At 41.7% G+C, this 26,578-nt stretch overlaps 1 protein-coding gene across 1 annotated transcript in view; it reads right to left on the reverse strand.

Moving 5' to 3' along the window:
• Nucleotides 1-1,546: 1,546 nt before the first annotated feature.
• LOC144890712 (uncharacterized) overlaps nt 1,547-26,578 on the reverse strand; it is a 37,470-nt gene continuing 12,438 nt past the window's right edge. The window contains exon 2 of the mRNA XM_078772282.1: nt 1,547-3,399. Coding sequence (XP_078628408.1) covers nt 2,711-3,397 — 687 coding nt within the window. The 5' untranslated portion in view covers nt 3,398-3,399 and the 3' untranslated portion in view covers nt 1,547-2,710. The remainder of the gene's footprint in view (nt 3,400-26,578) is intronic.

A 26,578-nucleotide genomic window follows, 5' to 3' on the forward strand; every position in this document is an offset into this window, starting at 1 on the left:
CCGCTAACTGAATTCAACCACTAACTATTTTTGAGATCAGCTTAGGCCAAAAGGTCAACATAGGCCAAAGGTCAACCACTTTTTTTGAATTTCTATAATCCTCAATTTTCATCCAATGACCCTGAAATTTGAAGAGGATTTAAACACCAGCTAACTGAATTCAACCACCAACTATTTTTGAGATCAGCATAGGCCAAAAGATCAAAATAGGCCAAAGGTCAACCACTTTTTTCAAATTTCTAAAATCCTCAATTTTCATTTGTCTGTTTGTCTGTCTGTCTGTTTGTCTGTTTGTTTGTTTGTCTGCTCAGAATATACATGATTTTCTTTGTAACCGTTGGTCCAATTGACAGGAAATTTTCACCATAGGTGCAAATCCACCTGTATAATTTTTTAAATAATAATTATGGCGTCATATGTCACGTGGTATGGCCGCCATCTTGGAAAACCCACAAAAATTTGCACCTCTATATCTCTGAAAGCGCTGCATAGAAAAAATTGAGACGTGAATCATTGTAAATAACTCTTAAAATGGAAAAACATATGTTAATGATGATGTCATAGTGGATGTCATGGATGTCATCCATTATGGCATCATAAATCGACAAGTACAAAACTTCATCCGATCAAGGTGAAATTTATTGAGCATTGTCTAGGGATACATTGGTGGAGTCAAAAATATTGAAGGCGTCATCGGTCACGTGGTTCGGCCGCCATATTTGTTTTAACACAAAAGCCTTTAAAACACTGAAAACACATTCTGGCGAGGGTCTGCAATCTCTGATTGCCCTTTATAGTTTCCTATGCATCACATTGCTGCATGTCGGATGCTGCATGTGAAATCTATGGGATTTTTATCGTTACTATAGTGGGGCATGCTTACAGACTGCAAGCAGATACTTGGTGGCATCCTAGGTGCAGACATAATAAATACAAGAAGATAATACCAATCTTATAGAGATAGATTTTTATGTATGCATTTGAGCGGAATTTTTGAGGTTACGTGTCTCCTTCTCTCCATGAAGAATCATGTCGCATCAGTGCGCCACACCACCACGTCTTATCAGTTCGCCACCTCACCATGTCGTATCAGTCCGCCACACCACCACATCGCATCAGTCCGCCACACCACCATGTCGCATCAGTCTGCAACCCCACCACCTTGAATCAGTCCACCACCCCACCATGTCGCATCAGTCTGCCATACCACCACATCGCAACAGTCTGCCACACCACCACGTCTTATCAGTCCGCCACCCCACCACATCGCATCAGTCCGCCACCCCACCATGTCGCATCAGTCTGCCACCCCACAATGTCGCTCCAGTTTGCCACCCCACCATGTTGCATCAGTCCACCCCCCCCCCCCCACCACGTCGCATCAGTCCGCCACACCACCACGTCACATCAGTCCGCCACACCACCATGTCGCATCAGTCTGCTACCTCACCACTAGGGTGGTGCTCAAAATAATGTTTTTAAAATATTTACTGGGACATGGCTTTATGTTGTTCCTTTTGTTCCAAAATGAAAAGACACCAAATATGAAAGCAATCTGATTTTATTTAGGGGTGCCACATCAGCCTTCAAACTAAAGGTGTCTACAAAACCTTTCTATATATGGATCGAAAGCAAAACCAGAAGTTTGTTTTATGAAAATCCACCCTCCACTCACTTTCTTTGTATTCTAGCAAACACAAGTTACAATAGCTGCACAAATAGCACTATATTGCTATGAAAACTCAAATTCAATGATAACAATCCAAATGTTCAGTTCATAAAATGAAGAGACACCATATCACATAATATTAAAAAACCCAAATATAATGAGAAATGTAACTCCTATTTCTGGGCCTGTTTCACCACTGTTGCCTTCTTGGCATCGGGGTACATCTTCCTGTGAGCAGCAACAACTTGGAGCAGAGCTTGCTTTTGCTCTTCATCCTTTGTAAGGAGCTTATTGTAGTCTTGTATCAATGCGACACCCCTTTCTGCCCTGGCGTTCACCACGACTAAGCCACTGGCGGCTTTCTTTGCTTCCTGAAAGCTGGTTTCTTGCTCCCATGAACCAGGATCCTTATCCATCCAATCAGTTGGGGTCCCTAGGATGCTGAAGAAATGCTTGGTGTGTTTTGTTATGAGGCCAGCGATTGACAGGGCGGTTCCTCGTTTGATAGCTGGTCTCTTTGGAGAGGGGTTTTCACCGTCATTTTTCAATGCTTCAATCATATTGATCTTGCTTTCTTTGTCAATTCTGGTGTCAAAGAATGCAAATGCCACTAGTACTGGGCTCATGTACCACGTGTGGTGGCCAAGTGCCTTCAAGGCTGCCTGAGCCATCTTCTGATTGATTTGTTCAAACTTTTCCAACTTCTTGAAGAGGTTAATGTCATTCAGGGGAGCCTCAATAGCTTGTGGAGCCGAAACCAAGCCTGTACATACACAAGGCAGACAAAAATGTTGAAGGCTCGGAGTTCTCTCGCCTCTCGAAGTGTCAAGTGGAACTCTGACCGAAACATGAACACCTGTAGTGAATATAGTGCTTTTGCCATCTATCTGGCTCTGTGCATTGCTCCTGGAGCCATGATCGGGATTCCACGAGGTGGGATTCCTCCCATGTAGATGACAGTCAGTTCTAGGAGTTCACGATAATCATCTCGTGGCTGCTGATCTTTCAAACACACAAGAGCAAATTCCAGAGCTTCATCCATCATGTCATTGTTCTGTGCAAACTCAGCTGCCCACCATCAGATGATGAAGAACCAGCCTGTGCCATGGTCTCAGAGTCAGAGTCTGAGTCTGTGACTTCCATAGCAGTAGCACCCTTCATGACCATTTCCTGTCTCTTATTTTCCTTCTCTGCCTTAGTCTTCTCCTTTTCTTCCCTTTCTATCTTTCGCTTTGTTTTTGCTTCCATCACAGTGTCTACAGATCCCATTGAAGCCTTCCTCTCTGAGAATTGATCGTGAAGAAACTTCCTGTCCTCGGGGTTGGTGATTATGGCCTCCGAATCTGCATGCTTAAGATCAAACATCTTCTCCAAGGAGGCCTGGAAGGATGCTTCCTTTTTCTCTTGGGTCGCACCACCCCGCTTTGCACCTTTTTGGAGGCTCCTCCATTCTTCATATAGCCTCTCCAAACGATGGATGCAGTGCTGCTTCGTCGTTGTAGGTAGGTGAGCTTTTTCCCAGAACTTCACAACCTCTTCAATGGTGAGGGTTGCACTCTCCCGGGCAGTGCGATTCTCCTTCTTCAGGTGATGGAAAAACAGGACAAGAGATTGATGCACAGTCGGGAGCTTGGCACCTTTGATGGCATCTCCAGAAGTGGACCCAATGAGATACACATTATCCTGAGCCCGAGTTTTCAATGAAACACTGGTACTAGCACATGCCATATCTGCAAAATACGCAAGAATGTGGGTAAAATCCTGTTAATTCTTACTCCACAGGGTCACTCTCTACAAAAGAGCCACAGTCAACAAGTTAGGCCTACATATTACACACTAAAAAAGCGTACCCCTGACCCCGGGAACCTGTACAAAACATGCATGAAAATTGCCCAGATAGTGATCATAGGAAGTCTCAAAACTGTATGTATAATATATTGTATATAACTATACACAAAGAATTAAGTTAAGCACCCCCCCCGTTTTTTTACAACCTCGCACATTACAAGTTTGTTGTCGTCAAAACAGTGTAATATACCCATGATATTGCTATATTTTCTGGAGAAGTGATATTATGGTCACATAAAAACATAACAATCATGCCGTTTTCAATATTTTATTCTGAATAATTTAAGGTGAAATTTTTTGGGAATTTTAGGCATATTTTCACCTCAATTTAAGTATGGAGCTATAGGTCCATCACGGACAGTGTGGATGACGTTTATGTTTTCTAACGTACAGTCATTGTTCTGAGAAGACCTCTAGCGATCTTTGCGTCAATAACGTGTGTAGGACCCACGTGATCGGATCACTGACTCAACCAATCACTTTTTTTCACTTTGATCACTCAATTTCATCAATGGATAATTGCTAATGTCATACCAATCATTATTTGATCTCACATACCTTAGAATATATGCCAATGTATACATATACACAAAGAATATATATTAGGGGGTGCTTACCTTAATTCGTTGTGTAGGGGTGCTTAACTTAATTCTTTGTGTATATATATATAATGTATAATGTGTATTTATGTATATTTATTATTTAATGTATATTTTATGTATAAATTTAATGTATATTTAATTATAATGTATATATATTGTATAACTATATATTTATTTATTATATTTAAATTTTAATATATTATATTTATTTTTAATATATTATTTAATGTATTATATTTGTCTATATTTGTATAATTGTCTATCGTATAATTGTATATATAATGTATAATATAATATACTAGCGGGGTCACCCGTGGGAATCCCACGGGCATGGATGTGTGTGACATTTCGACATATTGAGTTAGATGCTGCACCTGCACATTCAGTTATATAAAATGGTTACTGGCAATAATTGATCACATCCACAAATGATGTAATCCACACAATTTATGTACTTTACATAACGTTAATAGGAATACATACATGCCCGTGTAGATGGGAAATACAGTTTGTTTGAAAGAAATCACAAATATCAGAAGAAAGTTTTAAAAATTTAGAACTATTCTCACTCAGAGTTAAACAACACCGTAATATTATGCGGTTGCTTCAACGTTTTCGTTGAATTATATGTCATCATTGTGAGATTTTTTTGGAATTTTTTTTTTTTAAATGAGATTTTTAGGCAAAACGGCAAAAAAGCATCAGAACAGCTGTGAAACAACATCAAAACAGCAGTGAAAAAGCATCAAAACAACAGTGGAAAGCGTCAAAACAGCAGTGAAAAAGCATCAAAACAGCTGAAAAAGCATCAAAACAGCAGTGAAAAAGCATCAAAACAGCAGTGAAAAAGCATCAGAACAGCTGTGAAAAAACAGCACTGAAAAAGCATCAAAACAGCAGTGAAAAAGCATGAAAACAGCAGTAAAAAGCATCAAAACAGCAACAATAGTCCGGTGATTTTTCAATCACCGCAACTAAATGTGTCGGAGTAATTAACTATTTTCCTTCGTGGTCCTTTTGTTGCCTGAATGGTGTCACTGCAGGACCTCCGGGTAAACAACATTACGGGTGAAGATTCCACTGCGGCCATCAATTTTTCCCTGTTGGCCATTACTGACTACCTTTACCTTGACATCCTCAAATCGTTTAGCACGCGACAATGCAACATATAATTGGCCATGGCTGAAGACGGGTTCTGGTAGGTAAATCCCAACTTTGTGTAATGTTTGACCTTGACTCTTGTTTATTGAGAAAGAGAATGCCACACGAACTGGAAATTGATGGTGTTTGAGTACGAATGGTAGTGTTGTATCGGAAGGTGCAATACTAATCCTGGGTAAAAATGTGCGTGTTCCTTTGTGACTGCCAGAAATTATTTCTCCATCTATTATGTTTGGCAACAATCTTTTAACAACCAATCTTGCACCATTGCACAGTCCCTGTTTCGGATCAAAGTTACGGAGTAACATGATGACAGCACCATCTTTGAGACGAAGTTTGTGCAATGGCATTCCAGAAGGAGTTAATTGATTTAGGAATTCCATAGGATAATTTAGTGCCTCTTCAGGGTCATCACAGACAATGGAATCAGCGCTGAAGTACGTCTTTTCTTCCCCAGGAAATGCATCCAGTATCTCATCGTTGATCACAAATGTGGATTCATTCTTTGGACACAACACGGCTCGTTGTGCCAGCGCATCATAGTTTGAATGGATTTCGTTCAAATTACCAAAAACAGCCTCTGCTAAAGACATGTTGTCTTCTACACAGATACGATCAGGCAGTCGTATTAAATCTGAGTCAGGAATTGTTTCCACAGTCCCATTTCCAACCGACAGTAACCATTTTGAGAATTCTTCGTCATCATTAGCTCTCATGTTTGATTTTAAGTTCAGCAGTTTGAACTTTGGCCACAACTTGCTACGCTTGATGCATGTGGCGATGATTGCTGCAGGTGCAGCGCGAGGTACAACGGGCAAAACCTGCCTGAAGTCCCCACCAAGAAGTAAGACCTTTCCACCAAAAGGAATGTTGTTGCTGGTTACATCCCGGAGACATCGATCAACAGCCGCTAAAGCATATGCTGGAGCCATAGGTGCTTCATCCCAAATGAATAGGTTGGCCTTCCTTAGAGTATCTGCATCTTTACTCGTAGGTGATATGTTGCATGTGGAGTTTTCCAAAATGGGCACTGGCAATTTAAATCGATGGTGCGATGTACGGCCCCCTGCTAGCAATGTTGCTGCAATGCCCGAGTACGCCATTGGAAGAACCAAACGACACTGGCCTTGCAAGATGTGCAGAAGCGTATTATAGAGAAAGGTCTTGCCACTTCCGCTCGGTCCATCAACGAAAAACAACCGGTTGCCTGTGTACTGGTCCCTACAATGAACGGCCTGTAGGACCTCATCTACAATTTTGATTTGGTCATCATTTAGTAGTTGTCTGTTGTTTTCACCTTTTTCATGTTCATCTCCCGGTACATACTGATAATCATCGCTCGAAAGATCTTCAACAGTGTCTGGAGGTACTGGTAACTGAAATGCTTCCAAGGTCTGTCCATGTCTTAGGAGGAAGGACTGTATTTCTCGCAATGCCATGAAAATACTTTGTTCCAAGATATGGCCGCTGTGCACAAAATCTTCGCAAAGGTCGTTTTTATATTTTTCCCACAGTGCCGACGTGTCTGTTGGTGTGCAGAATATGCATAGGGTTGCAAAAAGAGATCTCAATTGTTGTGGCATGGCAAAGATAACTCCATCAGCTAAGGACCTGTCCCATTCTGTATCATCTTCTGTTAAATGTAATTTCCTGGCTGCATCCTTGTATGTTTCACAAACTGCTCCATCTACGGTTCTGAGATCTTCAAATGATGTTTTACCAGGGCAGTGCAGCAGGAGTACACGAAGATGAAAGCGCTCAATGTCCATAGGGCTTGCCGAAACCATGCGTCCGATAACCTTGTTGCCGCCCCGGCGTCGAAGTTTCCATGTCTTTCGTCCATCTTCAAATACGTAATATTTTGGAATGTCATGGTACAGATAACTTCGTGCCTCAGGGTCTCTCTGGTTTAACTGAAACCAAGCTGTAAGTGTTGTACCCCTATGTCGTACAATGGCTTCTTCCTCGTTACCATCCCTGAACACAACAGTCTGCAATTCAGGTAAGTGTACCGCAAGTCTGGTGATGGAATGGGACTGTTTGTGCATTTCAAATTCCATCAATCTCCATGCTGCCTCTGGGGCACTGACATATCTACAGTCCAAATAGGTCTTTATTTCGTCCACCTCCACTCTCCCGCGCTCTCGAATTTCGATGCTGGCACAGTCATGTCCCTTGTACACATATTTAAATAAGTACTTTATACTCTTTATGCTTGCGCAAACCTCAATGTTGATGTGTGCTCTGTACTTCTTCAGTAAATAAGCATTGAATGGGACGACATATTGGCAATCAACATCGGTTCCATGAACGGTTATGGTGGGTCCATTTGGGGGACGCTTGTAAAGGGCATAGCCATCTATGCTCGCAAGTGTCTCTGCAGCATACGCTTTTGGAAAGCCTTTACTGCACACTCCATCTTTCACACAAATCGAATGGCGATTTAAATTGCCACACGGACCATGTATCATGTGAGACTTCACCAAGGAATGGATCTCTGGTGACTCATTTGAATTAGGAATTTGTGCGGAAACAATTCTGTCAATGTCTTCAGCGGTACAAATTTTATCTTCTTGGCACAGCATGAGTAATATGTGGGCATGCGGTAGGCCACGCTTCTGATACTCGACGACGTAGAGAAATGCACGTACTTTGCCCAACACGTGCTTCTTCGTTATATCGTCGATTAACTCTTTTAATTTCAGATGAAACACGCGTGCCACTAAATCTGGTCTGCCTTCAGCTCGTTGGTGTTGGCCGATGTTTTCTTGTATCTCTGTCCATTTTGGATTACACGTGAACGTGATGAAAAGATCTGGTTTTCCGAATTTGCGAACAATGGCCATAGCATCTTGGTAGTTCTGCTGCATAGCTCTGGGACTCCCTGCAAAACTCGACGGCAAAATGACGATACGACCGACAGGACGTTGGTTATCAGCAGCAACGTTCTGGACGTGGTCCAGTAGTCCTCTGTATTCCATGGCTCTAAGGGTTTCCTGATTTTGTTTGAAGTATTGCAGTCGATTTGCTTCTGCCTTGCAATAACCGTCGACAACATACTGCTGGAACAATTTCCCCGAAGAATGGATAGTGCTGAATTCATTTCGAATAGCCAGTCGGTAGGCATAGAATTCACGATGAGTTACCTTGTTTCGAACCGCAGTCTGTCGCTGGTGAGGCATGTTTATCATCCATCCAGGCTCGGCATGTGGAAAGAGAATGGGATATGTCATGGGATCAATGTGAGAGGAAAGTGGAGAGAGATTGTGTAAGCCCTGGTCATGCAAATGAACCTGGAAATCCCTGTTTGCAGGTGGTTCACCATCTTGTCCACTAACGAAGACAGCAGCAATTTCATCAGCAGTTGGTATGTTGTAACGTCTTTGGTCGTCTGCACACAGTCGACGAAAATGCATTTCCAAGGTAGAAGGGAGGCGATCTTCAAGGACAGCTTTCCTGATTTCTTCCTGTTCACGCTCGAACATAGTCTTGTAACATGTGACATAAGGATTAACGTCAGATAGTATGTTGTGCAGTTCTGCCATCAATTCTTGCAAACATCTGTGATTTTCAGGTCGATTCATACGTTCCTTTGTAGCTTGAGCTGTATCCAAAATAAATAATTGTGCAAATTGTGCTTGTTCATGTACATGTGATGGATATAATGGACCACAGCGATGGTAAATTTGACCGTGGATTTTGAAACAGTATGGTCCATTTCCTGGAGGAGATGAGATCTGGGCACCCATTGATGCAAAAGCTAATGCCGAATTGTAATTCCGGATATTGTCTCGGAAGTTGCGACATTTTCCATCGTCACCCTGATAAAGTTGTTGCAGTCGAGCAGGTACGGCAAATAGTGGAGGCAATTTAACTTTTCCCTTGAAACAACACAGTGTAAATCCATCCCCTTGTCCTGTTGATTCATTTGTGAAATGGTGTGCAGAACAGTACACACATGGTGACGTCATTGGACCGCATTTATGCTCTTGAACAATATTATCGGATACTTCGGCCGGATTCATTATGGCTGCGGTTGTATATGTTTGCTGAGCACTCCAACGTCTTTGTTGCTCAGCATGCCGTGGGAGTCTGTGTTGGCGTTCATCGACGGTCTCGTTCTCGCACCTCATCGTTGTTGCAGCAGCATCCTGTGCGAGTCTGTGTTCACGTTCGTCGAGGGTCTCGTTCTCCCTCCTCATCGTTGTTGCAGCAGCATCCTGTGCGAGTCTGTGTTCACGTTCGTCGAGGGTCTCGTTCTCCCTCCTCATCGTTGTTGCAGCAGCATCCTGTGCGAGTCTGTGTTCACGTTCGTCGAGGGTCTCGTTCTCCCTCCTCATCGTTGTTGCAGCAGCATCCTGTGCGAGTCTGTGTTCACGTTCGTCGAGGGTCTCGTTCTCCATCCTCATCGTTGTTGCAGCAGCATCCTGTGCGAGTCTGTGTTCACGTTCGTCGAGGGTCTCGTTCTCCCTCCTCATCGTTGTTGCAGCAGCATCCTGTGCGAGTCGGTGTTCACGTTCCTCAACTGTCTCGTTCTCCTGTCTCATTCGTTTTCTTGCTGCAACCTGTTCAAGTCTGCATTGACGTTCGTCGACGGACTCGTTCTCCCGTCTCATTCGTTTTCTGGCTGCATCCTGTTCAAGTCTGCATTGACGTTCGACGACGGACTCGTTCGCCCTTCTCATTCGTTTTCTAGCTGCATCCTGTTCAGGTCTGCGTTCTTCATCCATTTTGGAAATGGAAGTTTCCACGCACCGCATGAATTGTCACGATCCTCAATAGGAAGTGTCTCATAATTATCAAATGACAAATGGCAAGTAAATTACATTGTGAAAATTTAATATTTCAAATAGACCTATTTAAAGTGTATGCGCAAATAACTAATAAAAAAAAAACGAAGAAATATGTCTCGGTAATTTCCTGAACTTGGTAATTTCTCGGTAATTTTACTTCCGGCTAAAAATGTTGAATGAAATAAAAACGAAGAAATATATGTCGTTTTGTGACGACTGTCACCAAAGGTAAACGGTGAATTCACTCGGTTTATTCGGTTCGGCTCGGTTTAAAGAAAAAGCGATAATGTCGAAATGTTGACGTCTGTGTCATGTTGGGCGGTGTATGATACTTGTTGGCTGTTGGGCGGTGATATGGTGTATTTTTAAAAATATATCTCTGCGTTTTCCCGCGTTGCTGACACCGAGTCTAAAACCATGATGGTGAGTTATATTGGAGATAAAGGCGTGAGAGAGACTCAATGGCCTTGAAGTTACAGGCATTTGAGAATTCATTTCGTTCTATAAACGGCAACTTTCATCGGATTTTCTTCTCGTTTTTTTTCAACCGAGTCTAAAACTATGTTAGCGACTGTGAAAAATGAAATGATATATCGAATTTAAAATAGATATCGACACATTGCCGTCGGTGTCATGTTGGGCGGTGTATGATACACCATGACGCGATTTTAAAAAATATATCTCTGCATTTTCCCGCGTGTGTGGAATGTTTGTGGAAAATTAAAGATTTCAAATAAACCTATTTAAAGTGTATGCGCACATAACTAATAAAAAAAACGAAGAAATATCTCTCGGTAATTTCCTGAAACATATTTTACTTCCGGCTAATATGTTGAATGAAATAAAAACGAAGAAATATATGTCGGCATCATTGTTGACGTTTTTGTGACGACTATCATCAAACGAAATAGTAATATATCATAACGGAAAAGCAAAAGCGAATTTTTAATATATATCGACACATTGCCGGCGGTGTCATGTTGGGCGGTGTATGATACACCATGACGCGATTTTAAAAAATATATCTCTGCATTTTCCCGCGTGTGTGGATTGTTCTCAATTATTGCTGACACCGAGTCTAAAAGTAAAACCATCGATAAAAATGAAATCATATGGTGAGTTAGATTGGAGATAAAGGCGTGAGAGAGACTCAATGGCCTTGAAGTTACAGGCCTTTGAGAATTCATTTCGTTCTATAAACGGCAACTTTCATCGGATTTTCTTCCCGTTTTTTTTCAACCGAGTCTAAAACTATGTTAGCGACTGTGAAAAATGAAATGATTTATCGAATTTGATTTGAAATAAAACTGGGGGAGAGCAAGACACCACGGGCCTACAAAACAGGACTCAAAGCTATGCGAGTTAATAAAATGGTGGATATTTGTTTATAGCCACTCCCAGAATGGGTGGAGCTATGGGTGGAGCTACTCTGCAAACCGAGTAAGCCACACCCCGGACAGACACCCAACAGATAGACAGACAGACAGACAGAATCATCTACGGCTATTATAATATAGATATTATTATTATTTAATATATATTTACTATATATTTATTTTTAATATTATATTTAATGTATATATATAATTATGTATTTATTTTGTGTATATACAGCCCAAAAAATGGGAATTCCTATTTTTGCATGGGGGAAAATTCATCACTGATGTGGCACCCCTAAATATTATTGGATTCCATTCAACTTTGGTGTGGTTTCCTATGACACCATAAGGAACAAACATAGACCATGTCCCGGAGAACATCAGCATTTTGATTTTTTGAAGCCCACCCTACTCACCACCTTGAATCAGTCCGCCACCCCCACCACATCGCATCAGTCTGCCACGCCACCACGTCGCATCAGTCTGCCACCCCACCGCGTCACATCAGTCTGCCACCCCACCACCTCGCATCAGTCTGCCACCCCACAGCGTCGCATCAGTCCGCTACCCTACCACGTCGCATCAGTCTGCCACCCCACCACGTCGCATCAGTCTGCCACCCCACAGCGTCGCATCAGTCTGCCACCCCACCACGTCGCATCAGTCTGCCACCCCATGACGTCGCATCAGTCAGCCACCAAACCACGTCGAATCAGTCTGCCACCCCACCACGTCGCATCAGTGTGCCACCCCACCACGTCGCATCAGTGTGCCACCCCACCATGTCGCATCAGTCTGCCACCCCACCACGTCGCATCAGTCTGCCACCCCACAGCGTCGCATCAGTCCGCCACCCCACCACATCGCATCAGTCCGCCACCACACCACGTTGCATCAGTCCGCCACCCCACAATGTCGCATCAGTCTGCCACCCCTCACGTATGGAGAACACGGGGCAGAGGAGAATAGGGAATTTTGGCATTTTTGTTTACATAATGAATAGATGGTATAGTGTCTAGACCGACAGATTTTCAGAGAAGATAAATAAAAATTAACTTTCACCATTTAAAAATCGTGCAAATTAATTTTCGAAATATCACCTGGTTTTTCTCTCGTATCCTTTTCTCACCTGTATTGTGTTACGGATTCGTCACTTCTGCCTTTGTTGTTATTATATACTTGTAGGATTTTTAGTTTCAGGTAATATTATTGTTAAGATTTTTGTGTGAAATGGAGATGACGCATTTTTTTTGACGCAAAAGGTAAAAATAAATGTTTGTGGAGGAAAAAGGAAAACGCGGCAAAGAACCGGAAGGAGGTGGAGGGGAGGAGGAGGAGGAGGAGGAGAATGGCTATGAGAGAGATACAGGCATGAATCGTGTCGAAGCTGCGAGCAGACTTTTTTGATATTGGTCGCGAAGGAGTTGAGGTTTCCCGTGAAAGGGATTGTCTGCGACATCGTTCTATATTGTGAGTGCAATTAAACCTGCGTCTCAGGGTTTATCACCAAGTGTGAGTCGTCGTTGGAGAAATCAAGTGCCTCCATTATGGGCCTATATGCCATTTTGTCCTCGAAGAAGAAGAGGCTGTCCGCTTGGTGCATATTGTTTTGTCGTTGGGATTTCCATATCGACCTCATTGTGTGGAGCGCCGTTAGTTTACATATTGGCTCAATTCACATATCGACCTCTCACCTCTTAACTCCTCATTCGCCGTCGTGCCAATACCTGCCTGGTCTTGTCGTTCTGCACAGCTTCAACCAGCGTGGAGATCCGTGCACGGACTGTGGGGAATGTTACTTCCAATGCACATTTGGCGTATCATGAGTTTATTGCTTTGAGAGCCTTGGGGAATGATGGTACCATCATATGTATTGTTCATTTGATGCAAGTGACATTATCATTGTACGTTCTTTAATTGTGTTATTATTGTGCATTTGAGAGTTCTTAATACAATTACTTGTTTTTTTCTTAACAAGTGCATTGGTGTGGTTTTACCAGGGTTTATTAGAACACTCAAAATAACATCTTTCTGCCGTGTTCCCGCACCAAACTCTGAGGTGCAACGTAACCGGGGTTTGGGGAGGTAATACGTAACAGAAATTAGGGGCTCGACCAGGATTGAATTCCCAACATGATCGTCTGGGATTGAATTCCTTAACATTCCCAAATTTGACATTCCCAAATTTAACATTCCTAAATTTGACATTCCATAACATTCCCAAATGTGACAATTTTTGTGTGAAGGTTAACAGGCTTGCTAACTAATAGTCACAATGGTGTTTGATGTAGAAAATTCTGTGACGTCCCCTAATGAGGCACAGTTCCAGGCGTTAAAAAGATCGGAACTTAGGACGTTGGCCAAACACTGTAACTTTGAGGCCTGAGTTAATATGAAGAAGGCAGAGATTCAGACGTTGGTGGTAGAACATTTAGTGGGAGAGAGAAAATGGGAAGAGGTAGCATTGGATTGGTTACCAGAGGAAAAAGGAAATATGGAGCTCCGGAAAATGGAGTTGCAACTGCAGAGCCAGGAAGGATTAAAATAGTTGGATTTGAAAGCATAAAAGGAACTCGAGGAGAAAAGAGTAGAAAAGGAACGATAACTCAAGAAGAAATGAGCAGAGGAAAGAGCAGAGGAAAGGAGAGCTCAAAGGGACTTAAAGGAACGGGACATGGAGTATCAGAGGGAAATTAAACTCAAGGATCTTGAATTACTGGGAGGACGGAGAGAAATCTTATGTGTGCCGGATAGTTCGACAACAAGTCAGAACTCTTGTGATATTGGTAGGCATGTAAGACTGGTTCCACCCTTTAATGAAAAGGAGGTAGGCATGTTCTTTTTACACTTTGAAAAGGTGGCTTAGATGTTAAAATGGCCTGTGGAGTCATGGACTATGTTAGTACAAAGTGTTCTGATCGGTAAAGCTCAAGATATATTTTCGGCTTTACCGATTGACCAATGTGCTAATTTTATGAGAGTCAAGAAAGCCATTTTCAAAGCCTATGAATTTGTCCCCGAAGCTTACCGACAAAAATTTAGGAATACCAGGAAGCGGGAGAGTGAGACCCACGTGGAGTTTGCCAGAGAGAAGGAAACTATGTTTGATAGGTGGTGTGACTCGAAAGAGATTGGGGAAGACTTTAACCATTTACGACAATTGATGTTGGTGGAATAATTTAAACTGTGTGTCCATGCAGACATTAAAGTACATTTGGATGAAAGAAAAGTACCTGAGTTGTATGAGGCAGCAACAGTGGCAGATGTCTATGCCTTGACATGCAGGATGGGGTTTCACAAACCTAATTTCCCTCCTTGAGGTCGCCAGGGGAGTTACATTAAATCAGGTTCGGAGAACAAATTTTCATGGAGGCGGCCTAGAGAGGACTATGGGGAAAAATCTGATACCGCGACTTTTATGGATCAGAAGACTGCAGTTCCAAGGCAGACCTATCTTCCAGGGGGCCCGAGGCAGACGACGGGATTTTCCTCCAGGCCTACTTGCACTTTTTGCAAGAAACCATGGCATTTGATGTCCCAATGTTACGCCCTGAAAAGGAGAAATCAGGATCGGAGTCAGGCTACTTCAATTCCGAATGCGTTGGCCAGTGTGAGAAGTCGTCCTTGGAGGACCGTGACTTGTAAAGGTCCCCGTGCCAAACTTACTGCATCAGAGAATGACCTTGTCCAAGAGGGTTACAAACCTTTCATTTCCAAGGGGTTTTTTTTTTTTTTTTTTTTTTTTTTTTTTGTATACTGAATCGAGGCTCGTGAAAGAGCTGACATTTACTTCACAAACAAATCAACCAGACAAACAAAATATATAAAAAGAGGGAGTGGAAGACAAGAGAATAGGAAGCACACAAACACTTGAGAGCACACAACATTTGACAGCAGGGAGATGTGTGGGAGGGAGAGGGCTCGGGGGGAGGAGGCGTGGGAAGGGGTGGGGGAGGTGGGGGGTGGGAGAAGTATAAAACACAAGGACACCAAGGACTTCCAGGTCAGAAGTTGGTATTTCAAAAAGTGGAATTGGGGTGAAATTATCGGGGATAGAAAAGATCAAGGTTTTGGATGGGGGAAGATAAGAGATGGTGGTGAACAGCTGTTTTAAAGACCTGGAGGGTGGAGTGGGATTGAAGAGAGTGAGGGAGTTTGTTCCAGAGGCGGGAGAAAAGAGGATTGAAGGAGCGAAGGTGAGCAGAGAGTCTTGATTTTGGCAGTTTAACCATAAGAGGGTTGCAGGCAGACCTTGTGCGACCTGTAGGAATATTTGCGGGACAGAGCCCAGAGAGAGCTGGGGGGGCAAGGCCAGAGAGGAGTCGGTAGAAGACGGAAAGACCACCAACCTGCCTGTGGTGAGTGAGTGAAAGGCCCTTGGAGTTAGCTTCATCGCGGGAGATTCCAATGATTCTGAATGCTTTGCTTTCAACAGCGTGAAGACGAGCTAGGTGTGAGGCAGGAGCACCAGCCCAGAGGGGAGAGCAGTATTCCATTGAGCTGCGGATGAAAGCCTTGTACGTGGTGAGGAGCTCAGGTGTGCCAAGGAAGGACTTCGCACGACGGAGGATGCCCAGTCGGCGACTGGCTTTGGAGGCCAGATTTGAAATGTGGTTTTCCCAGGAAAGATCATGACAGATAGTGAGACACAAACGTTTGAGTGACAGAACTTCTTGGAGAGGATTATTCAGAAAGTAGATGGGAGGGTTGTCCAGTCGGTCTTTTCGGAGAGACATTGTAAGAGTGTGAGATTTGTCAGGATTGAAAGACATGTTCCACTTGTTTGCCCAGTCTGTGATTTTGTCCAGGTCTGCAGAGAATGAGGAGGCTGCAGACTGTCGATCTGAGGGATGAAGAATGGAGCGACAGAGAGTAGAGTCATCAGCAAAGAGATAGAGAGGATTTTCAAGAGAGTCGGGGAGATCATTGATGAAGACCAGAAAAAGCACAGGGCCCAGAACAATGCCTTGGGGAACTCCAGCCTGAACAGGAAGAGGAGATGAGAGAAACCCATTCAGGGCCACACGTTGACTACGACTAGAGAGGAAGTCCGCCAGCCATGCGTGGAGATTTCCATGGATACCAACAGAGGAGAGTTTGGTGAGCAGGGCGGGGTGCCAGACTGTATCGAAGGCACGTGATATGTCAAGGGAGACAGCTCGAATTTCCTGTTTGGCATTGAGGACCCCCATCCATTGCTGAGAAAGCAGAAGCAGCATGTCCAGAGTAGAGTGACCAGGTCTGAAACCAAATTGATGATCAGAGATCAAGCCATTGGAGAAGAGGAAAGATTTCATATCTGAAGCAATGATGGATTCCATGACTTTACTGATAATTGAGAGAAGGCTGATTGGTCTGTAGTTGCTAGGATCTGTTTTTGCACCTTTTTTGTGCAAAGCGGTGATGTTGGCAGAATTCCAAGCAGATGGCAGATGACCTTGAGCAAAAGAGAGTGTGAAGAGAACAGAGAGAGGGAGTGAAAGAGCGGAAGAACAAGATTTTAGGACCCGTGGGCTGATGCCGTCAGGTCCAGTTGCAGAATCAGAGTCGAGGGTTGACAGAAACTTTTCCACCTTGTCAGGAGGAAAGGACACAGAGTCCAGGAGCAGCTGGGTACGACTGGGTATGGTGGGTACAGAGAGGGATGGGTTTGGGACACAATATTTAGAGGCAAACACAGAGTTGAGGCATTCAGCTTTTTCACGCGCGGAGTCAGCCGTGTGGCCGTTTGAGGTGAGGGAGGGGATGGATGGGGAACAAACACCAGAAACAGATTTGACCAGATGCCACCAGGATTTGGAAGAGGGAGACAGATAAGAGAGTTCTGTCCTGAGAACGGATAGATATTGTTTCCTGGCTCTCCTGAGGGTGGACACACACTTGTTTCGGGCTTTGTGAAAGGAAATGAGATTTCCTTCCGTTGGATTTGCTTTCCAGGAGACGAAAGCAAGTTGTTTCTGGGCAACAGCCTCACCACAAGATTCCGTGTACCATGGATGGGAGGAAGGGTATGACAACTGAAGACGAGATGGGATAAATCTGTGCATGAGAGAGAGCAGTTTACTTTGGAAGAATTCCCAGGATGAGTTGATGTCAGAGGGGGTAGAGATGGGAGACCAGTCCAGATGATTGATGGCTGCTTGAAGACCATGCCAGTTGGCCTGAGTGAAATGCCAGACTCGTCGACGCTGAGGAGGCTCTCTGAGAATGGTCAGAGAGATGTCCACTTTAACAAGCACATGATCAGATGAGCCGATTGGAGCAGAAGAAGAGCAGCAGACATTTTCAGGGAAGTTAGTCATAACCAAGTCCAGAAGAGAAGATGCTCCATTGATTGAGATCCGGGTCGGGAAATTGACAGATTGTGTCAGTCCCAGTGAGTCACAGAAGTCCTTTGCTGAAGAGCCATGGCTGGTGAGAGAGGTACCCACACCCAGCCAACTGGCATGGTGACAATTGAAATCACCACATATGAGGAAGAGAGAGTTGGGATGGGTAGATAGAAGTTGGTCCATGTTATCAGACAGCGAGATGTAGATGGAGTCATCACTGTTTGGTGGACGGTACAACACACGTATGAACAAAAGGTGGGAGTGAAGGGGAAGCCGTAGCCAAAGGTATTCCTGGGGGTGAGGTGGAGAGAGGGCAGTGCAGGGCGAGTGAGGAAGAGAGTTTTTTTATATAGATAGCAACCCCCCCTCCAGGACGAGGCTCAGGTCTATCATACCGGAGGAGGGAGTAACCTGGGAGAGATACCAAGGAATCAGAGACATCATGAAGGAGGAAAGTTTCTGTTAAGCAGATCACGTCTGGTTTGTCAGAAGCAACCTGTATGGAGAGATCAGTCAAGTTTGAGCGAAGGCCCCGGATGTTTGAGGACCATACTGTTAAAGAAGAGGAAGGGGGAGCATCGGATACAGAACAGGGGGGGGGGGGGGGAGCGGTACGGTATGATGTGGAAGAGGAGGAAGAGGTAGGGAGAGCTGTTGAAGGTGCGTCAGAGATTTCAGAACAGCTTGGAGAAAGGGAAGTATGGGGCGGACAAAAGGTTTGATGGTGATTGGGTGAGGCGCAGTGAGGTGTTGTTTGAGGAGGGGGAAGAGTGAGGCAGAAGGTTGAGGGAGCTGAAGGTGAGAGTTGGAAGGGGGAAGAAGCGGAGAGGACGCTTTGAGGAGGAGGGGTGAGAGGGGAGTCTAGGAGGGGAGGGGTGTGGGGGGAGTTTAGGAGGGAAGGGGCAAGGGGGGAGATCTGAAAGGGATGGGTGATGGGGAAGATTTGGTGGGGAGGGGCAAGGGGGAAGATTTGAAAGAGATGGGTGATGGGGAAGATTTGGAGGGGAGGGGTGAGATTGGATTTTGAAAAATGTACGATTAATGGGAAACGAATATTTCTTGCAAAATGAGTTTCTTGCGACCTTCGAGTCAAAAATACGTTTGAGGATGCTGAAGGATGGGTGGAGTTCTGGAGAGTTTAGGGAATGAATGAAAGATGCACTATAAGAGATGGAATTTTTTTTTGGAATGAATAGATTTGGTGAGCAAGTCGAAAGCATCCTTTTATAGAAGAAGAAGAAAAAGGTGTTATAGAATATGACAGAATACCATTCTTCAGGGGACAGATGGAACATTTTTTAACGACGTGAACAAAGAACGAACGAACAAATAAGAACGAAACGGATAAGAACAGAGAAGGGAATATATATATATATATATATATATATATATATATATATATATATTTTTTTTTTTTTTGAGTTGGGATGAAAACAAAGACAGAGACCGAACGTGGAACGTGAAAAATAGAGAACGAAAGGAATTGCGAGCGCCGAAAGGAAACCGACGATTCTGTACACAGGTATGAAAAACCAACACCAAGAATACTATTAGAGACACACCAATAGTTACATACACACCACACCGAAAGAAAGATAAAGTTTCGACCTGTGGTAAAGCCGGTATTACGACAAAAACACAATTGTGAACAGTTACTTATTAACTTCGAAAGCGTGCACGCATGCACAGCTTTGAAGAGACGAGACGTCACGTGACTTCCCGAGACGAGAAGAGACGTGAAGAGACTTTGAAGAGATTTAAAACGTTAGACAAGTGGTCGATGTTCGGGGAAGTTAGGGGGAGAAGAGAAAAACTAAGAAATAAGCAATACAGCGAAGGAAAGAACTTAAATTCACAGAACACCTATGGGGGTAGGGAAGCCGAGATAAACTAGGCCGCGCACGTGGTGGGACAGCAAAGGATTAAATTATACAAAAGTTTGCAAGAATTGCAAATCAACACCAACTGGAAAACACCCTGCAACACATGCACAATAAAAAAACGAGTAGGAATTGACGAACACGAATGGAAAAAATACTATAACTTTTGCTGCCGTGCAGAGAGTTCCAAGACATTTCCTTGCTCCAGGGACCGGAAATGGAAGTTCCTTTTCCGGTCTTACTTTTCTTTCCGGTCTTAGTTTGTGTCACTGAATGGGGACTTAAATAACCAGAGACCTGTTAGGGTATTGAGTGACGCAGGAGCCCATCAATCTTTGATGTTCGAGGGCATTTTGCCATTGTCTGAAAAAACTGCAACTGGGGTTAGTGTCCTCTTACATGGGGCTTGGTGGCTTAGTTAAAGCTCCTCTTCATGTGATCCATTTAAAGTCTGAGTCGGTGTCAGGACCGGTCACCATTGGTTTACAAGTCACTCTTCATGTGAAGGGAATTTCTTTTATTATCGGAAACGATTTGGCTGGTGGTCGATTTTCAGGTAATCTGATGTTGGTTGAAAAGCCCAGTCTGGAAAATAACACAGCACAGTTATAGCAGGAGATTCCCGGAATCTTTCCATCATGTGCAGTGACTCGTGCTATGGGTAGGAAGCGTTCTGAAGAGAATGAGAAGGAAGGTGATGTGGATTTGGGTTCCATAGATATATTGGAGGAAAGGTCTGGGAGACATGGTACTAAAGGGAGTGACACTAAAGAACCCGATGATAAGGTTTCATCTGGACCAAAGGATAAAATGGAGTGTCCGTCGGAGACATCTGGGAACGAGGTTGAACAAACAGCGCTTGTCCAAAAGAGACTTGTTGAAGAGCAACACAGAGATTCTGAACTCCAGAGTTTGATTGGTAAAGCCATTACAGAGGAAGAGGCTATGATGGTACCTGTTGGTTATTTCATGAAAGGGGAAATACTTTTGTTTGGCGTATCGTGAGTTCCTTGCTGTGAGAGTGTTGGGGAATTCATACACATATTGGGGAATGATGGCATTAATGATGAGTATTGTTCATTTGATGCAAGTGACATTTTCATTGTACTTTCTTTAATGTTATTATTGTGTATGTGAGAGTTGTTAATACAATATTACTTGTTTTGTTCTGCAATTGCATTGGTGTAGTTTCACCATGGTTTATTAGAAAACGCAAAATAACAAACCTTTCTGCCGTGTTCCCGCTCCAGACTCTGAGGAGCACCGTAACCGGGGTTTGGGGAGATAATACGTAACAATTGCAACTTGCAAGCAGAGCGACCTGCTTTGTGATGCTTTAAAAGGCGGTGTATAATCATAAATACTGTTTGATAAGGCAAAATATTACTGTTCTATGTAATAAAATATTACTATGAATATAATTGAAATGTTGAAAAGAAAAAGATTGAATATAGCAAGCGTTTTCTGTATCTAATCCATATGATAAAAGGGATTGAATGACACTCACCATTATTATAAGTAAAGAAGAAAATTAATGAATAAGACCTTTTGTTTTAAACTTTGAATTAAATTGGCCCGTCTATCGTCACCTTACTCAACTATAGCATACTGTTTGCAGATTGCCAAGCATCTGATTGATAAACAAGTACAAAAAGTTTTAATTAAAACAAAACCCGCGTCGATGTTACACAATGCCTAGATGCAGCTGTGCCTATAACGTCGATGTTATAGGCACAGGACATTCCTATTGATTCGATTACTTGATGTTATTTTTGTGCAAAGTGAAAATATATCTCGGCAATTTCCCGTGTGTGGCGACGAATTTTTAATATATCTCGGCATTTTCCCGTCTGTTATTTCAGGCGGTGTATGACTAACCATGCCGCGATTTAAAAAAAATATATCTCGGCAATTTTCCGTGTGTGGCGACACGTGAACGAAGCTATGCTCCTCTCTCCACATTATTGTGACGACATATAAATTAAATATTTCATCGTGACGATTGTCATCAAATGGACGAATTTTTAATATATCTCAGCATTTTCCCGTCTGTTATTTCGTGCGGTGTATGACTGACCATGCCGCGATTTAAACAAAATATATATATATATCTCGGCATTTTCCCGTCTCTTATTTCGGGTGGTGTATGACTGACCATGCCGCGATTTAAAAAAAAAATATCTCAATGGACTTGAAGTTACAGGCCTTTAAGAATTCATTTCGTTCTATAAAGGGCAACTTTCATCGGATTTTCTTCCCGTTTTTTTTCAACCGAGTCTAAAACTATGTTAGCGACTGTGAAAAATGAAATGATATATCGAATTTGATTTGAAATAAAACTGTGTGAGAGAGGAAGACACCACGGGCCTACAAAACAGGCCTCAAAGCTATGCGAGTTAATAAAATGGTGGATATTTGTTTATATGAAGGCTCTCCCAGAATGGGTGGAGCTATGGTTCTCAGAATGGGTGGAGCTTTGAGGTTTTGTCTTCTCTGCAAGAACAAGAAGAACAAGAAGAAGAACAACAACAACAACAGCAGAGGGCACTCTATGAGCAGCGTCTGCGACGCGGCTAAAAAAATATGGCGATCAGAGTTGATGGCGAGCATACGTACGGGGTATAAATCCCCTATAGGACAATTGTTGAGGGACAGACGCACGCACGCACACAGGCACCCCTGGAGACCGAGCTCCTTTTATATTATAGATATGCTTTTTGTACACCGCACCTTTCCTATGCCATCTCCAGGCGCTGCATAACGTCATTGCCGGGCACCGAACGGACTACTCAGTTTTCACTCTAGTTGTTTGTTTGTTTGTTTTCTTGTTTGTTTGTTTGTCCGGGCGATATATCAGCCATCCTTTGAGCAAGGAAGCTGAAATTTCGGCACAATAGTGAGCAAGTACTTTGTCAAAAATTACATTTTTTGTTTTTTGATTAATCAATTAATTGATGAGTTATTTAATTATTAGTGATTAATTAAGTACTTATTTATTTCCTTTCTCTTCTGGCCATGATCTCAGGCACCTTTTAAGTTAGATAGTTGATATTTGGACTTGCCAATGACCAAGTGATTTGGCTGTAAAATATATTTTTGATTTATTGATTAATCAATTAATCAAATAATCGATTAATTATTTAATTATTCGATTCATGACTAAATTTTTTTATTTTTAAGTTACAGATTCTGATGAAATGGTGGTGGTTTATGTGTTCTATTAGCGAATTGATTAATTATTTAATTTTTTATGATTATTATTTATTTTCACTATTAATTATTTATTTATTTTATTTCTCATTTGGCCAATATCTCAGGCACCTTTTGAGCGAGGAAGCTGATATTTGGACATGACAGTGACCAGGTGATGTGGCTATCAAGGATATTTTTGATTTATTGATTAATTAATTAATTGATTAATTATTTATTGATTAATCAATTAATTATTTAATGTTTTTATTAATGACTTATTTAATTAAATTTCTAAACGATACATCTTCGGATGAAGCACTAGTGGTTTATTTATGCTTTTCGCCAATTGATTAAGAAAATATTTTATGATAATCTTTTATGGATTTTAATAATGCAATTAATCAATCAATTTATTGCACACCTCTCCCTCCGAATGCACTCTCTATGTATATGAGCTGCGCCGCGGTATTGCCGGGCGCCATAGGCCCCGGCAATGCCGCGCTGTGGGATATTTAGTTATTTGGCATGGGGGCGGTGCACTGTGAATGTATCTGTACTTGTTGTACACCGCTCCTTTCCTATGCCATCTCCAGGCATTGCAAATCGTCATTGCCGGGCACCAAAGGGGGCTCGGCAATGACGCACGCTGAAAGAGAGTACTCAGTTTTCACTCTGGTTTCTTGGTTTCTTGTTGTACACCGCTCATTTCCTATGCCATCTCCAGGCATTGCAAATCGTCATTGCCGAGCACCAAAGGGGGCTCGGCAGTGACGCACGCTGAAAGAGAGTACTCAGTTTTCACTCTGGTTTCTTTCTTTCTTTCTTGTTGTACACCGCACCTTTCCTATGCCATCTCCAGGCATTGCAAATCGTCATTGCTGGGCACCGAAGGGGGCTCGGCAGTGACGCACGCTGAAAGAGAGTACTCAGTTTTCACTCTGGTTGTTTTCTTGTTTTCTTTCTTTCTTGGTTGTCCGGACGATATCTCAGCCATCCTTTGAGCTAGGAAGCTGAAATTTCGGCACAGTAGTGAGCAAGTCCTTTGTCAAATACGGTATTTTTTGTTTTTTGAATAATCAATTAATTGAGGAGTTATTTAATTATTAGCGTTTCATTAAGTACTTATTTAATTAATTAAATTTCATTTATCTTCTGACCATTATTAACTCAGGCACCTTTTGAGTTAGGAAGCTGATATTTGGACATGCCAATGACCAGGTGATTTGGCTGCAAAGGATATTTTTGATTTATTAATTAATCAATTAATCGATTAATTATTTAATTATTCGATTAATGACAAAAAAATTTTTTTTTTTTAAGTTACAGATTCTGATGAAATAGTGGTAGTTTATGTGTTCTCTGACCAAATTGATTAATAATTTAATTTTTTTATGATTATTATTTATTTATTTTCATTATTAATCATTTATTTATTTTCTTTCTCATTTGGCCAATATCTCAGGCACCTTTTGAGCTGGGAAGCTAATATTTGGACATGAGTGACCAAGTGATGTGGCTATCAAGGATATTTTTGATTTATTGATTAATCATTTCATCTATTAAGTATTTATTGATTAATCGATTAATTATTTATTGAGTAATCAATTAATTATTTAATTTTTTATAAATGACTTATTTAATTAAATTTCTAAAAGATACATCTTCGGATGAAGCACTACTGGTTTAGTTATGCGATTAGCCAATTGATTATGAAAATATTTTGTGATAATCTTTTATTGATTTTAATTATACAATTAATCAATCAATTAGTGTACACCTCTCCCTCCCAATGCAGCCTCAATGAGCTGCACTGCGGTATTGCCGGGCGCCGGAGGCGCCCCGGCAATGCCGCGCTGCAGCATATTTAATTATTTGGCATGGGGCGGTGTACTTTGAATGTATGTGTACTTGTTTGTTTTCTTTCTTGTTTTCTTTCTTGGTTGTCCGGACGATATCTCAGCCATCCTTTGAGCTAGGAAGCTGAAATTTCGGCACAAGAGTGAGCAAGTCCTTTGTCAAAAACGGTATTTTTTTTTTGATTAATCAATAAATTGAGGAGTTATTTAATTATTAGCGATTAATTAAGTACTTATTTAATTAATCAAATTTCCTTTCTCTTCTGACCATTAACTCAGGCACCTTTTGAGTTAGGAAGCTGATATTTGGACATGCCAATGACCAGATGATTTGGCTGCAAAGGATATTTTTGATTTATTAATTAATCAATTAATCGATTAATTATTTAATTATTCGATTAATGCCAAAAAAATTTTTTTTTTTTTAGTTACAGATTCTGATGAAATAGTGGTAGTTTATGTGTTCTCTGACCAAATTGATTAATAATTTAATTTTTTTTATGATTATTATTTATTTATTTTCATTATTAATCATTTATTTATTTTCTTTCTCATTTGGCCAATATCTCAGGCACCTTTTGAGCTGGGAAGCTAATATTTGGACATGAGTGACCAAGTGATGTGGCTATCAAGGATATTTTTGATTTATTGATTAATCATTTCATCTATTGATTATTTATTGATTAATCGATTTATTATTTATTGAGTAATCAATTAATTATTTAATTTTTTTTATAAATGACCTATTTAATTAAATTTCTAAAAGATACATCTTCGGATGAAGCACTAGTGGTTTAGTTATGCGATTAGCCAATTGATTATGAAAATATTTTGTGATAATCTTTTATTGATTTTAATTATACAATTAATCAATCAATTAGTGTACACCTCTCCCTCCCAATGCAGCCTCAATGAGCTGCACTGCGGTATTGCTGGGCGTCGGAGGCGCCCCGGCAATGCCACGCTGCAGCATATTTAATTATTTGGCATGGGGCGGTGTACTTTGAATGTATGTGTACTTGTTTATATATTTGATTAAGTGGATTTGTGCTTTAATTCTGGAAGTTGCAAACTAAATCAAGTAAACAAGAATGAGTGAACAGAATGAGATCTTTATTTACCAATTTACAGGTATAGTAATTCTTGATATAAAAATGTAAAAGGTTATAAGATAAGGTTATAAAATAAAGTTATTGTTGAATACATTATATTCACTTCCCTGGCAACGATGGCATCAGTAGCTCCCCAATCTTGCACATTTATATCGTTATTCTGTATTACTGCAATGGAGGGTTATGCTAATTATTGTACACAGGTCCTTTCCTATCCCATCTCCAGGCGCTGCATGACGTCATCGCCAGGCACCGAAGGGGGCCTGGCGATGACACGCACTAAAAGGGAGTACTCAGTTTTCACTCAGTTTGTTTATTTGTTTTCTTGCTTTCTTGTTTTCTTGTTTGTTTGTTTGTCCAGGCAATATCTCAGCCATCCTTTGTGCTTGGAAGCTGAAACTTGGCCACAATTGTGAGCGCATGGTTTGACAAAAACGGTATTTTTAATTTTTTTGATTAATCAATTAATTGATTAATTACTGAATTATTATCGATTTATTAAGTACATATTTATTTCTCATCAGGCAATATCTCAGGCACCTTTTGAGCTAGGAAGCTGATATTTGGACACGACAATGACCAAGTGATTTGGCTGTAAAGGCTGTTTTTGATTTATTGATTAATCAATTAATCGGTTAATTAATTAATTATGCAATTAATTAATGAATAAATGTTGGAAAAATTCGACTTGAGCAACACATGAAAGGGCATGCAAATAGATATCGAAAAAAAAAAGTTATAGCACATCAAACAC

This window comes from Myxine glutinosa, chromosome 1 (assembly GCF_964187855.1).
Source record: "Myxine glutinosa chromosome 1, kmMyxGlut1.1, whole genome shotgun sequence".
NCBI classification, from domain to species: Eukaryota; Metazoa; Chordata; class Myxini; order Myxiniformes; family Myxinidae; genus Myxine; species Myxine glutinosa.